This window comes from Emydura macquarii, unplaced genomic scaffold (assembly GCF_026122565.2).
Source record: "Emydura macquarii macquarii isolate MOO-44397 ecotype Brisbane River unplaced genomic scaffold, CSIRO-AGI_Emac_v2 contig_2417, whole genome shotgun sequence".
Lineage (NCBI taxonomy): Eukaryota > Metazoa > Chordata > Testudines > Chelidae > Emydura > Emydura macquarii.
Window position 1 is genome coordinate 1,157,124 of NW_027132554.1, and position 12,542 is coordinate 1,169,665.

At 57.9% G+C, this 12,542-nt stretch overlaps 1 protein-coding gene across 1 annotated transcript in view; it reads left to right on the forward strand.

Moving 5' to 3' along the window:
- NDOR1 (NADPH dependent diflavin oxidoreductase 1) overlaps positions 1–12,542 on the forward strand; it is a 30,700-nt gene that overhangs the window by 10,888 nt on the left and 7,270 nt on the right. Inside the window, exons 7-14 of the mRNA XM_067561454.1 lie at positions 149–355; positions 1,254–1,375; positions 2,819–3,039; positions 4,720–4,827; positions 5,931–6,045; positions 7,047–7,193; positions 8,777–8,895; positions 10,460–10,554. Of these exons, the coding sequence (XP_067417555.1) occupies positions 149–355; positions 1,254–1,375; positions 2,819–3,039; positions 4,720–4,827; positions 5,931–6,045; positions 7,047–7,193; positions 8,777–8,895; positions 10,460–10,554 (1,134 nt within the window). The remainder of the gene's footprint in view (positions 1–148; positions 356–1,253; positions 1,376–2,818; positions 3,040–4,719; positions 4,828–5,930; positions 6,046–7,046; positions 7,194–8,776; positions 8,896–10,459; positions 10,555–12,542) is intronic.

The following is a 12,542-nucleotide window of genomic DNA, read 5'->3' on the forward strand; positions in this document are numbered from 1 at the left end:
GAACATTCGGAGCCCTCTGAGTTTGGGAGTAGCCTGGAGATGGTGCCCAGGCCATGCTCCGGGCTTTGGGGGTGACTGGGGCTGACTACCACAGGCCCAAAGAGGCCGTGCAATGGAGCTGACTGGGCCACATTGCTCTTCCCTGCAGCTTGCCCTCCAAGTTCAGTCTGCATTTTCTGGATGAGTGCATCAGCGGCCGCGATGGGGACCTGTCCCAGCAGGAGGCAGCCAAGGAGGCCCCCTCGGAGCTGCACCCCTTTGCTGCCCGGGTGGTGTCCAACCTGAGGGTCACGGCGGAATCGCACTTTCAGGATGTCCGGCTCATTGAGTTTGATGTCACAGGCTCTGGGATTGAGTAAGTCACCCCTAAACCCCCTGGGTTTCCAGTGTACGGGTGGAACGGCAGCTGCCCTGGCCCCTCGTGCTCCCCAGGAATCTAGAGGGAGCGGCTGCTGCTCTTTGGAACGTGTTTTTCTGCGGCAGTGACCCCCCGTGGCCTCAGCCAGTCTCTGTCCCTGCTGGATCACTGCCCGGAGGGAGAGGGTTTCCTTTCTCTGGGGGTCCGTTGTTGGCCGAAGCAGAGACTCGTTCAGTAGGTTGATCAGTCTGTGCACCATCAGTGTTTGGCTGTGTGCACCTCTGCTCGTCATCCTGCTGTCGGGCTCCCCACCTGCACAGCGATGGGCCCCACCGCTCTGGTTCACAGCCACTCTGCAGCCCTTTGAGTGATGCCCCAGGCGGGTCCTGCTCGCGAGGGGAGCTGGCCTGATCCCACAGGGAGGGAGGAATGTGTTCCCCGGTCTGCCTGGACTCCATTTCCCCCTCCCCAGCTGCTCCTCTCTGGTTTCTGCAACGATGCTGGGCCCTGTGGTTTAACGGCCCCACTGGCATCCGGTCTCCAGCTGATTAGCCCCAGATGGGCTGGCTCCTTGCTCAGCGGACCTGGTGGAAAAGTGGGCTGTATTTTGGCCCTCGCTGGGGACTAGGGCGGCGCTGCCAGCCGTCGTGAGGCAGGGAAATGTACTGATAGGGGTTCGGTTGCTAGGGGGCGTCCTGTTGGAAACCGAGGAAGCAGGGAGCTGTGATCCCACGCATGGGGGGGGTCGCAGTGAGGAACCTTCCTCCCGCTACTTGGCAATCTCCCCTTGGGACCCCTCCCTCTGCAGGGGCCGTTGAGTTCCCCTCCCTCTGCAGGGGTTTGTTGTGCTGGCAGCGGGGACGCTCAGCTGGCATGCGTGCTGTGTGCCCTCCAGTTACCGCGCGGGAGACGTGGTGATGATCCAGCCCCAGAATGCCCCTGAGGATGTACAGCAGTTCTGCCAGCTCCTGCGCCTGGATCCAGACGGATGCTTCATGCTGAAGCCCTCTGAGCCCGGTACGGCCCCTCGCCCCTGCTCCTTCCTTTCCCTGCCAGGATGGGGCCGCCCGTTCTGCGGCTCCGTTCCAGCTTGTCTCCGCTTCCTTAGGCTTTGGGCCCTGGTAGGTTGCAGGCTGGCCAGTTAGCTACTGATGGATTGGCCTGTCCGCCTCTGTCTCATTCGGCTGGAGGGTGTCACCTGTGTGATCTGGGAAGGGCTCCCTCCCTCGTCTGAGGTTTAAAAGATCTGTGCTTTGAGTCACTGGCCCCCTCCAGGTGGGTGAGGTCAGAATATGACCAGCAGTGTCCATTGGGCCACGCCTGCATCCTCGCCCTCCCTGCCCCCCCCTAAAGTTTTTAATCAAAGTAGTGTACATTTTTCATTTAAATCAGACCCCGTTTTCTTTCGTAAGCCACATTTTAATATGGATGAAGGCTGTCTGCGTACCTTAGATGTTCAGAGGGTGTTGGCCTTGCACAGAACCAAAACTTTCAGACAGTCCCTTCATCTTTTCGTGTCCTGTGCAGGTCGTATGAAAGGCCAGGCAGTGTCCATGCAGAGGATCTCCGTCTGGATCACTCCTGCATTAGGACAGCCAGACTCTCAGCCCGATCCACCAGGGCTCAGGCTGCAGCAGTGGCTTTCCTGGGGGATGTCCCTGTTTTGGGCATTTGTAGGGCACCACACGGTCCTCAGGGCACACATTCCTGCATTGCTCTGCAGACACAGGTGCACATTTTGGCCCAGTAGTTTTGCAGTAATTGTTTCACTAAGAGTCTGGGTACTCCAGAAGGTACTGCTTGTGAGTCACCGGAGTGCCATGCCCCGTATGCAACCAGTCGAAGAAGAAAAACCGGTTCCTTCCCTGATCTGTAACTGTTGTTCTCTGAGCTGGGGGTGCAGATGTGTCTTCCACGACTAGCCCTCCATCCCTCTTCATTGGAGTCCTCGTCTGTCTCTCCCATGGGAAAGAACCGAGGGGGGTTGGGTCGGTGCTGCCCTTATACAGCCTGGGGAGGGGCCATGAGGAGACACGAAGCACGTGCTGCCCTCACGGTTACTCTTCATGCGCTGTGCAAACGCGCCTGAGTGCAATACACGTCTGCACCCACAACTCAAAAAACCAACCACGGCTCAGGTAAGTAACCAAGGAAGCCTGTGCTGGCGTGCTTCCACTAGCAAATCCAGTCTCTGGGATGGCTCAGTTGCTTTTGCTTTGGCCTCCCCTAGGAACAAGTGGACCTGTTTCAGCTGGACGCAGAGTCGCTTACACCCTGCACCATACCTGTCTTCTGCTGGTTGCTGAGCCTCTCCTGCTCCAGTCAGGCGCAGAGCTTAAGCGAGGCCCGAGGCAGCGCTAGGCAGGATGGGAGGAGCAGCTGTGCAGCCAGGCTTCTTGCCCCTTATTTGGGTCGCCGTCAACCTCAAGAGCTCTCTTTGCCTCCTGCCTTTCCTTTCAGAAACACCCCTTCCTGCCCACTTGCCACAGCCATGCACCATCCGGCACCTGGTTGCCTGCTACCTGGACATTTCCTGTGTTCCCCGTCGCTCTTTCTTCGAGCTCTTGTCCGGTTTCTCGCCAAATGAGCTGGAGCGGGAGAAGCTGCAGGAATTCAGCTCTGCACAGGGTCAGGAGGAGCTCTACAGTTACTGCAACCGGCCCCGCAGGACCATCTTGGAGGTAGGGCCGCGGGAGGAATCTGGTGGGGGAGGCTGGGAAATCTGCTCTGTCGACTTTCTGTAGGGAGCTGCGTTGAATTCCTGCTTCTGCTTGGCCTCATCCCTCTCCCTGAAACGAGAGAAATGGAGCCGAAGTAAGGCACAAACGCTTCACAGCAAGGGCCGTTGAGGGCTGTGTTCCCCTCGGGGGGCAGCAGGCCGGCCCTTGCTGAGAAGTTGCCTCTTGTGCAATCCCCTGGACCAGCAAAGAGCAGAATCCCAGGCAGCTCTTGGAGGCCAGGAGGGGTGCAGAGGGGTGAGTTGGGCTCTCCCTAGGAGGGGACGGGTGGAGTTGGGGAATCACAAGAGATTGTGTTGGTGGTTGTTCCAGTGTGTTGGAGGAGTGTTATTCAGCCCCCTTTGCACATGATTGCTTCCCCCCCCCTCTCCTCCCTCGCACAGACACCCAGCCCCACTTCCCTGCCCGACTGGGGGGCTCAGGGCTCTTTGGCTACGAACCCCGGCCTCATTCAGCACACGCTGTCCTAGCTGTGCACTGTGTGGCGAAGGGATAGTGTGGCAATTCGTGTGGTCCTGTGCTGAAAGACCGACAGTGTAATGCACACGTACCAGGGCAGCTTAGCTTGGCCATTTCCTGCCTCGTACTTAATTTGCAACTTTGCTGTTTCCTGCACGTGGATGTTTTTCCCTATGGCATTTCCCTGGTTTTTTAATGTGGGGGAGGGAGGGGAAGAGAAGAACCTTCTTCATTTGCTTAGACAGTTTGGCCAGGCAGCCCCAGACACCAGCCGGGAAGTTGGACTTGCATGGCTCAGTGCTGAAAATATGTCCTGTACACAGAGCTCTCCATGGTGCCAGGCTCCCCCTACGGGGTGTGGGGCACTCGGCGAAGGAGGCAGGGAGCCCAGGGAGGGTGGGGCAGAGCACAAACACATCTGGAGGGCCTGCCAGGGCCAAGGGTGTGACTGCAGGCTGCCCCGCTCACGGGTTGCCTTTCAGGAGAACAGAGAGGTTGCAGTGTGTGTAGATTCATAGATTGCACGGCCAGGAGGGACCATTGTGATTATCTAGTCTGACCTCCTGTATAACACGGGCCAGAGACACGCCCCAAAAGAATTCCTAGAGCAGATCCTTTCGAAAAACAGCCAGTCTTGATTTAAAAATTGACAGTGATGGAGACTCCACCACGGCCCTTGGTGAGTTGTTCCAATGGTTAATTACTCTCACTATTAAAAATCGATGCCTTAGTTCCAGGCTGAATTTGTCTAGCTTCAACTTCCAGCCATTGGACCAGGTTCTACCTTTCTCTGCTAGATCGAAGAGCCCAGTATTAAATATCTGTTCCCCAGTGAGGTACGTACAGACTGGGATCAAGTCGCCCCTTCACCGTCTCTAAGTAGATCGAGCTCCTTGAGTCTGTCACTCCAAGGCAGGTTTGCTAATCTTCTCCCCATTCTCGTGGCTCGTCTCTGAACCCTCCCAATTTATCAGCATCCTTCTTGGAAGGATGCGTAGGGGGTGTGTTGGGCACGTGCCATCTGCGCCATTGCCAACACTGAGCAGCTGAGTAAAGGGCTTCTCCTGCCAGGCTTGCGGGTTTCTCTCCACGGGAGCATCCTGAAAGAAGAGCAGACCATCTCCCTGGGTCCTGTCCTTTCTCACCTCTCTTTGGTGTCCCCAGGTCCTCTGCGATTTCCCTCACACCACGTGCGCTGTTCCGCTTGACTACCTGCTGGACCTCATCCCCCGGATCCAGCCCCGGGCCTTTTCCATCGCTTCCTCCATGCTGGTAAGGATCTCCGGCGTTGCGTTTCTCCCACCTCGGCACCGTGAGGCTAACGACTGAGAAAGCTCTTTGCTTGGGACCCAGCGTTGCACAGAGAGAGAGGAGCTGTCTGCTCCCATGTTCTGCAAACATCCACAACTCTCGCGGGCTCTGCTCCTTGCTTTGGAGATAGTTGAATGGCTAATGCTCTTGGGGCACCAGCCTCCAAGTCCTGGTCACGCACCAGCTCTGGCCATTCACGTTTTCTCACTCCTGCGCCCCTTGGAGCCCCAGGAGCTTTGGCTTTGAATGTAGCAGAAGGGATGGGCCCTGCTATTTCACCTGCCCTATGGACAGAGGGCTGTGATGAGGTGAGGCGTGTCTGGATGGTGCGTTCCGCACTTGGGGACTGTCAGGCCACGCTTTCTTCTGGGTCCGGGTGTGATATTGCCAGCTTTGTTCCTGTCAGGCTGCGGGTGCAGCTGCTGTCTTTTGCCACCAGTAGATGGCACTCAGTAGCCCGTTCTGTGGGGCAAGCGAGGGCGTGAAGGTGAGCTGAAGAGTTGCCCAGTAGCTGGAAGGATTTTCCCTTCCATTCTTGGGTTTGTAAGCCTTTGGCATGTCTCCCCCGTGCTAGGGGTGTAGAGAGGGCTTTTGCCAGGACCCTGTCCTTCATGCCGAGACACGCAGTGCTGCGTGCAGGGGGCTGGTCAGTCGGGTGAGAGCTTTGAAAAGAGGGATTCCCTGTTCTGCTGCCAAAATGGCAGCCTCAAGCTAGGTAGTAGATCCTGGGCATCCCTCGGGGGAGAGCAAGGGGCCCAGGTACTGCCTCCCCTGTCGGACCACTGGCCCCCTCCTGCAGACCTGTGCTCCATCCACTCCAGTACCCCGTCTCCTGCCGCCTCCACTTAGCCCGTCAGTCCCTCGGGCTCTGCACCCCCTCACCCCACCTGCTCACCTCTGGCTGGGTCAGGTAAGTGGGGGATCCCCTGCTGCCCTTTGCGGAGTGCACGTGGCTTTGCCCTGCTCCTTCCAGGGTGTTAGTCGAGTAGGCCTCTGGCTCGGGTGCAGGGCCCATGCTGTTCTGTCTTGGGACGCTGGTTCACACTGTACCTTTCCACTCCCAGGCTCTCCCCAACAGAATCCAGATCCTCCTGGCTGTGGTGCAGTACAAGACACGCCTCAGCAAACCCCGACGTGGCCTCTGCTCTACCTGGCTGGCGTCCCTCAACCCTCAGCAAGGTAACTGGTCTACGGTATCACAGGCGGCGCTCGGAGCGTTCCACTCCTAGGCCCTGGAGCATCCCCACCTCTGTGCTAGAGAGAGCCTGCCTGGAGTCGGGCACAGATTACCTTGGCCTGAACTCACCGCCTCACTGTCTCCCTCCTCTTCCTGCTGCTCTGTGACCACTGACAGCCCTGCTTTCCCCTTGGCACTCAGCCCCTCTCTGACTGTCAGACCCACTGCTATGCATCCTGCCCCCACCCTAAGGACCTGAGCCCCTCTCCCATTTCTGAACTCTCCTGCATAACAGGTGCCAGAGTCCAGCCGCCACGTTCCAGCCCTGACACTGGGCAGGCGAGGGTTCCCTTTAACACATCATCCTGGTCCATCTCAGGTGAGCCCTCTCTCTGCCCAGGAGTGTGGCTCTCTGCTCTGTCCCGGGGATCTCTGGGGAACAGGAAGCCATCTCTTTGTCAGGGTAGTGGGACCTTCCCACGCTGCTCTCACCGAGGTAAATCCTGCTGTCCAGAACGCCATCATCTGAGCTCACCGTTTCTCCTCCAGCACTGCCCTTCCACCCATCAGGGCCAGGTCTGTGCGAGGAGCTGGCCATGCTGTGCTCACGTGTGCAGCTGCCGTGGTCTCCAGGATTCACGCCCGCGCCTGGTAGAACCACGAAGTTTTGGCTCCATGGATGGTAGAAAGAGATGAAAGAATAAGTGGGTCGTATGTAGTCCATCTCCCACCCAAATGCCCAGAGCACGCCCTCAGTGCTCCAGGACTTAGCTGGCTCCTCAGATCCAGAACATGCAGGCTACCGTTTCCTTATCTGCTCCAGGGCCATGGCCAACGTTACAGTCAGCTACTTTCTGTATTTCTCCTCATTGCACAGGATAATGGTCGGCCAGAACAAGGCTGAGCTGCCCCCAGCTCGGTCCCCTCCAAGGTGGAAACCAGTTGCAATTTTAGGGCCTGCAGTGGTTGAAGCATGACTGTATCTGGCATATTCCTTTTGCAGGGGATGTACGGGTGCCTCTGTGGGTGAAGAGGGGAGGAATGATGTTCCCTGCAGAGCCAGACACCCCCGTCGTCATGATTGGCCCCGGCACCGGGGTGGCACCCTTCAGAGCAGCAATACAGGAGCGCGTTGCACAAGGCAGGAAAGGTGAGGCGCTCACCTAGGAATGATTCCAGCGGAGGACTCAGGGCCCCCTCCTTGGTGCTGGGGGGTGCGCCCGGCCTAGGGTAGGGATGTAGCTCAGGAGATCTGGTACAAGAAGTGGACCAAATAAACTGTCATAGGGCATGGGGACACAGACTGCGCCTGCGCCCAGTGCTGTGCTATTGGACTATGTCCCTGGGACTGCAGCTTTTGCAGCTCACGCCAGGGCTTGGGGGCACAGGTGGAAATCTCTGGAGCAGGTGGGACAGGTGAGGTCACTGGAGCTCAGATCCTGTGAGGCGGATCTCCAGTACGTGGGCCCCATGGGAAGAGAGGGGCCCCCTCAGGTTGGGAGGTGTACGTTCTGGCCATGGAGGGGCAATTCTGGTTGGGGAGGGGAGAATCCCTGGTGTGCGGCCCTCGGGCTGGGGGCGGAGCAGGACAGGCATGGTGTTGGGCCCGCCAGAGGAGGATGCTGGTCAGTTACTAACAGACCAGCCGGAGCTCTTCCTGAGCAGCCCAGTGCTCCACCGAGCAATGGCTGTTGGCAGGGCCTGGCCGACCTCGGGGCTGCCCATTGAGGTTAAACTTGGTACGTCTCAGTCCCTGGCTCCAGGCTCTTTCTTTGGTGCCTGTAGGGATTGAGTTAGTGATCTCGGCCCCGTTTCTACTGGGCAGCTCCCGCTTCACACAACCCTCCAGCGCAGAGCTGGCCTGAGTGTGCTCCCTTCGGGTCTCAGCAGAGAGGCCAAGAACGGGCTGGCCATGAAGTGACAATCCCCAGCAGTGCAGGGCAGGGCAGAGGCACTGTCCCCGCTCACGCTGCCCATACATGCAGGTCTTCAGCCTCAGGGCTGCTGATCCAGCCTGGCTCCCCCACACAACCATACAGATGCTCTCAAAGGAAGGAACCGCTCAGCTCCCGGCCCTTTGCCAAAGCCTGCAGTCAGTTGTCTCCTGGCACTGGTGGACCTGGCGCACCCCAACTGTGATTCCAAAGCAAGCAGCCCAAGGCAGCCCGTTGAAGAGGGAGGCCCAAGGCGGCGTGTTGTGGGTATTCAGGTTGTCTCAGCGGAACAGGTGGTTGGCACTGTGGGCAGATACCGCTCCTCAGGAATGGGACTTCCAGGGTCTCTTACCCTCTGTGTCGTGGCAAAGAGCAGGGCAAGCCAGGACGAGGGTCAGGATAGGACTCAGGGCTGTACGTGGTCAGGGCTGCCTGTGTCTGTGCAGTCCACAGGTCCCAGCGTGCTTTCCCTAGAGCCCGAGGGGCCTGGCTGGAGAGTGAGCATAGCATGCTGGGCTCTGTGGGCTTCACAGACTGCCCCGAGCATTAAGGATGAAAGTGAACAGTTCCTGCAGGCCAGAGCCAGTCCTGCTCAGTGTCCTGCGTGGCTCTGCTTTGGCCGTGGCTCCCCTGGGAGCATCTCTGAGGCTGCCCTTTTGCATACAGGGCTGGGTCCAGGGCCACCTGTGGCTGCCTCCCAGCATTGGCTAGCCCTGCCCACGCCCTGGGCGAGGCTGGCTGTGTTTCCGCTCGGAGTTGAGTCTGCGTACGCTAAGGGGCCTCTTTTATTTCTCTGCAGGGAACTATTTATTTTTTGGCTGCCGCCAGAAATCCAAGGACTTCTACTGTGAGGCTGAGTGGGAGGAGCTGGTGAGGAAGGGGCACCTGACTCTCTTTACCGCCTTCTCCAGGGACCAAGTGAGTAACCGCGCTAGGGGTGGTGGGTGGCGAGTGCAGATGGGGCCCAGCATGGCGTGCGGTGGGGCTCTCAATGTGGAACGGCTTTGCTGAGCCCCATTGCTGAGTGACGGGCGGAGCCCGCCCCCGCCCGCTGGAAAATGGCTGGGGCTTTTTGCTCAGTGGCAGACGCCATGCACCAGGACACGGGTCGGTGGCGGGGAGCGGCAGCACCGTGGTTCCCCTCCCCATGAGACGTGGCAGCAGCACAAGGGACTTCTCAGTGGTTTGGGTGGGCCAGCTAAACTGCTGTGCTGCAGGCCTGGGCCCATCTCCTTTCGCAGTGCTGGGGTACTGCAGACAGGCTGTCTGAGCCCGGGAGGCTCGCTAGACGCTCACCCCAGCCGTGAGGGAGGGATTTCCTTTCCGGAGGCGGAGCTGTGGGGCAGAGCTGCGGGGAGCTCTGGAGGAGGGCGGCCCAGGTGCTGTGTGAAGCACAAGCAATCTGCGAAGTGCTGTGCAGAAGTGCTGGGGGCAGGGCGCTGGGGGCACCGTGCTGTGGGTTCTGCCCCCTTGCAGACGATGTGGCCTTGCCAGGTCACTGACTATCCTGCAGCCTTGTGTGCCAGAATCAGGCCATTTGTCCTGCCAGACTGCAGGCGGGATGGAGATGTTCTGCCAGCCTGCGTTTCCCTCTAGCGTAGGCTATTCCACATCGCTTCCTGTCCTGACCAGTTGTGTGGCGTTGCTGTGTGCTGCCAGATAGCGCCACAGGCACTGCGCTTCGGGGTACCAGTGAATCCTTTATAAATCCTTGGTAAAGTGCTTTGGCCTCTCTCTCTCTCCCTTTTGGTTCAGCAGAACCAACCACGCTCAGGGGAAACACACACTGCATTTCTTTGCCCGGAGCTTTTTCTCAGTAACTTCTTTTCTTTTCTTTACACACCCTCGCCCCCCAAACAAAGAGAACCCCTCTCATCACGTCACTTCGCCTCCCCCCTGAACAAATGGTGGTAGGAGCGGTTTCAACCTCTGGCACTCGGTGTGCGGTAGAGGAGCTGCAATCAGGACAGGCACACGACTCTCAGTGGCATGAGTGCATTCCTGGGCTTGTCTAAAGGAGTGCAGCGCTGTCTTCTTCTTGCAGCGCTGGCTCGGGGGAGAAGGGAATGCTTCTAGGGACCCTGCTACTTGGAGCGTCTCTGGCTTTTGGCCCAGCAGCACCCTAGCTCGTGCCAGCAGCTGCTTGCAGGGAAGGGCTCAGTGTCCTGAAAGGAAACTATTTACGTAGCCACTCCGCTCCATGTGGGATCCCTCTGCTGTGCCCATCTCGCAATGGCACGAGCCCGCTGGACCCCAACCGCCTGGGAGCTTGAGGATCTCCTGTGTGAGCTTGTTGTGTGCCTGGATCGATGCTCTCTGGTGTCCAAAGGGAGCATGGTATAAACTGGCTCATTGAAACTGGAAATAACTGTCAGGTGCAGGCCTGCTCTCACGCCAGGGATGGGCAAGATGCATTGGTTCTGGTGTCCGTGTCGACAGCTGGAAGTGCCTCTGACTATCATGGGGGGTTGTTTCCCTACAGGAGGTGAAGATTTATGTTCAGCACCGAATTAAGGAGAACAGAGGCCTGGTGTGGGGACTGCTGAGCCATGGGAACGCGCACATCTACCTGGCTGGGTGAGTGTCTCGTGGCACGGGGAGTGCTGCTCTCCCAAGGCAGGTCTGGAGGTTGGAGCTTGGGTCACAATTGGGCACCACTGTCCCTCCCGTCACCCGGCTAGCAGTGCCTCATGTAAGACTGAGAAACAGGCCTGCGTCGCGCTGCCTGCAGGGAAAGACCTTGCGGTGCAAAGAGGCAGTCGCTCCCAGCCGCACGGGCTGCCGGGTGAGGCCCTGGCAGAGTGGAGTGGACACGTCCTGCCATTGGCGCAGCCTGCTGGTTCAGGAGCTGGCAGGGAGTTGTACTGGGGAGCGTTGTAGGGCAGTTTGGTGGTTGGGGTGAGCTGCCCTGCACACCTCGCTGTGTGATTTCAGGATTTGGTGAACTGAGAACATGCATTTCTGAGCGCCACCCGCGTGGTACCCGAGCATCTCTTACAGAGCTCACAAGTGCACATACCAAGAGAACCATCCCCGCCTCTCACTCTCTGTGAGTTCCACCCACGCACCCTGGCCCATGTACCTCTGAAATTACTGGGGCCTAGACCACTTAGGGCTTTATAAACCGCCAGAGTCTTGACAGGCACTCAGAAGTCAATTGTCAACCAGCGCAGAGCACACACACAACACACCTGTCCACATACCCCATCCACACCCGCTGCCAGCTGAGGCGTCTGATTTGGCTTTCGGCCCCAAACAGAGCAACATTAACCTAGCTGAGGGTGAGAAAGACCCGAGCCAGCAAGGTGAGTCCACATCTGCGAAGAAAGAGGACATCTGTCAGCCGGCTGCTGGGGGGAATGGCATTTCTGGCCATGGTTGCTATGTGGGAATACAGGAGTGGAGACACAGCCAGCGAGACCCTAAGATTTCCAGGCTCCTTGGCAACACGCTCTTGATGGAGTCTACTCACTGCCAAATCCATTCCCTTAGGAGGGGTATGCGTCCCTTCGCCAATAAGTATCACCTCCAGCATCGCGGTGGCATTGCAGCCCACAATATCTCATCGAAACCTGCCCCCATTGCCCCACATACACGGAGAGTCCTATGGGATCCCCGGGGCAGAGCCCTAGGGAAAGAAGAGCAGTTGCTCAACATAATCTCCAGGGATCTCTCCGAAAGAACGAGCAAAGCTACTAAAACCAGGTCTCCTAGGCAAGCCGATCCAGTGCCAATGCGCCATGTCAGACAGGCTGCACCGGGCTCTTTTGGGAACCTTCGCTTCCCCCCAGATCTGTGCCCACCGAGAGTCTGAACCGTCACTTACGTGGGAACTCACTGATGGGCCTTACTGAAGCATAAAAGAAATGCCACTGAATGGCGCTGCCGTTCCTGCAGCCATTGAAACCGTCGGCATGCGTTCAAAGTAGTATTTACAGAAGGAGCCAATCCTCTGTGCTGTGATTTAGGAATAGGAGCTTTCCTAGGTCCTGAGAGATTCCTGCCTTGCTCCGTGACTTCCGGGGCAGCCTGTCTTTCCCGCTGGGCAGGCCTCCACGTGCTGCCTGACTCAGTCGCTGCCTTGCATCACAGCCAGGTTACACTCGGAAGCCTTGTCACTTGCTAAACATTTTACAGCCGCCTTGTGTAGCTGAAACAGCCCCTGAAATCTCTGCCCAGAGCCCAGTGCTCCTGAATTCTGACTTGAACCCAGTCAAATTCAGACTGTTGTCAATCAGAAAGTGGGGCCTAGTGGTTAGAGTAAGGATTGGGAACCATGAGACCTGGGTTTATTCCTGACTCTGCTGCTGACTCACTGGGTGACCTTGGTCAAGTCACATCACCTGTCCACCTTCATTTTCCCATCTGTGAAATGAGGACAATACTTGCTCTCTCGCACGCAGGGGAGTTATGTGGCATCACTGATGTCTGTGGAGAGCTTTGGGGTCATTGGGTGAATGGGGCTAGGCCAGGCAGATGTAATATTTGTCCAGCACCTTGAATGTGTCACGTGCTATGTAAACACGGAGAGTCATTAGTTCTGTCGTCATTAATAGTAACAGCAG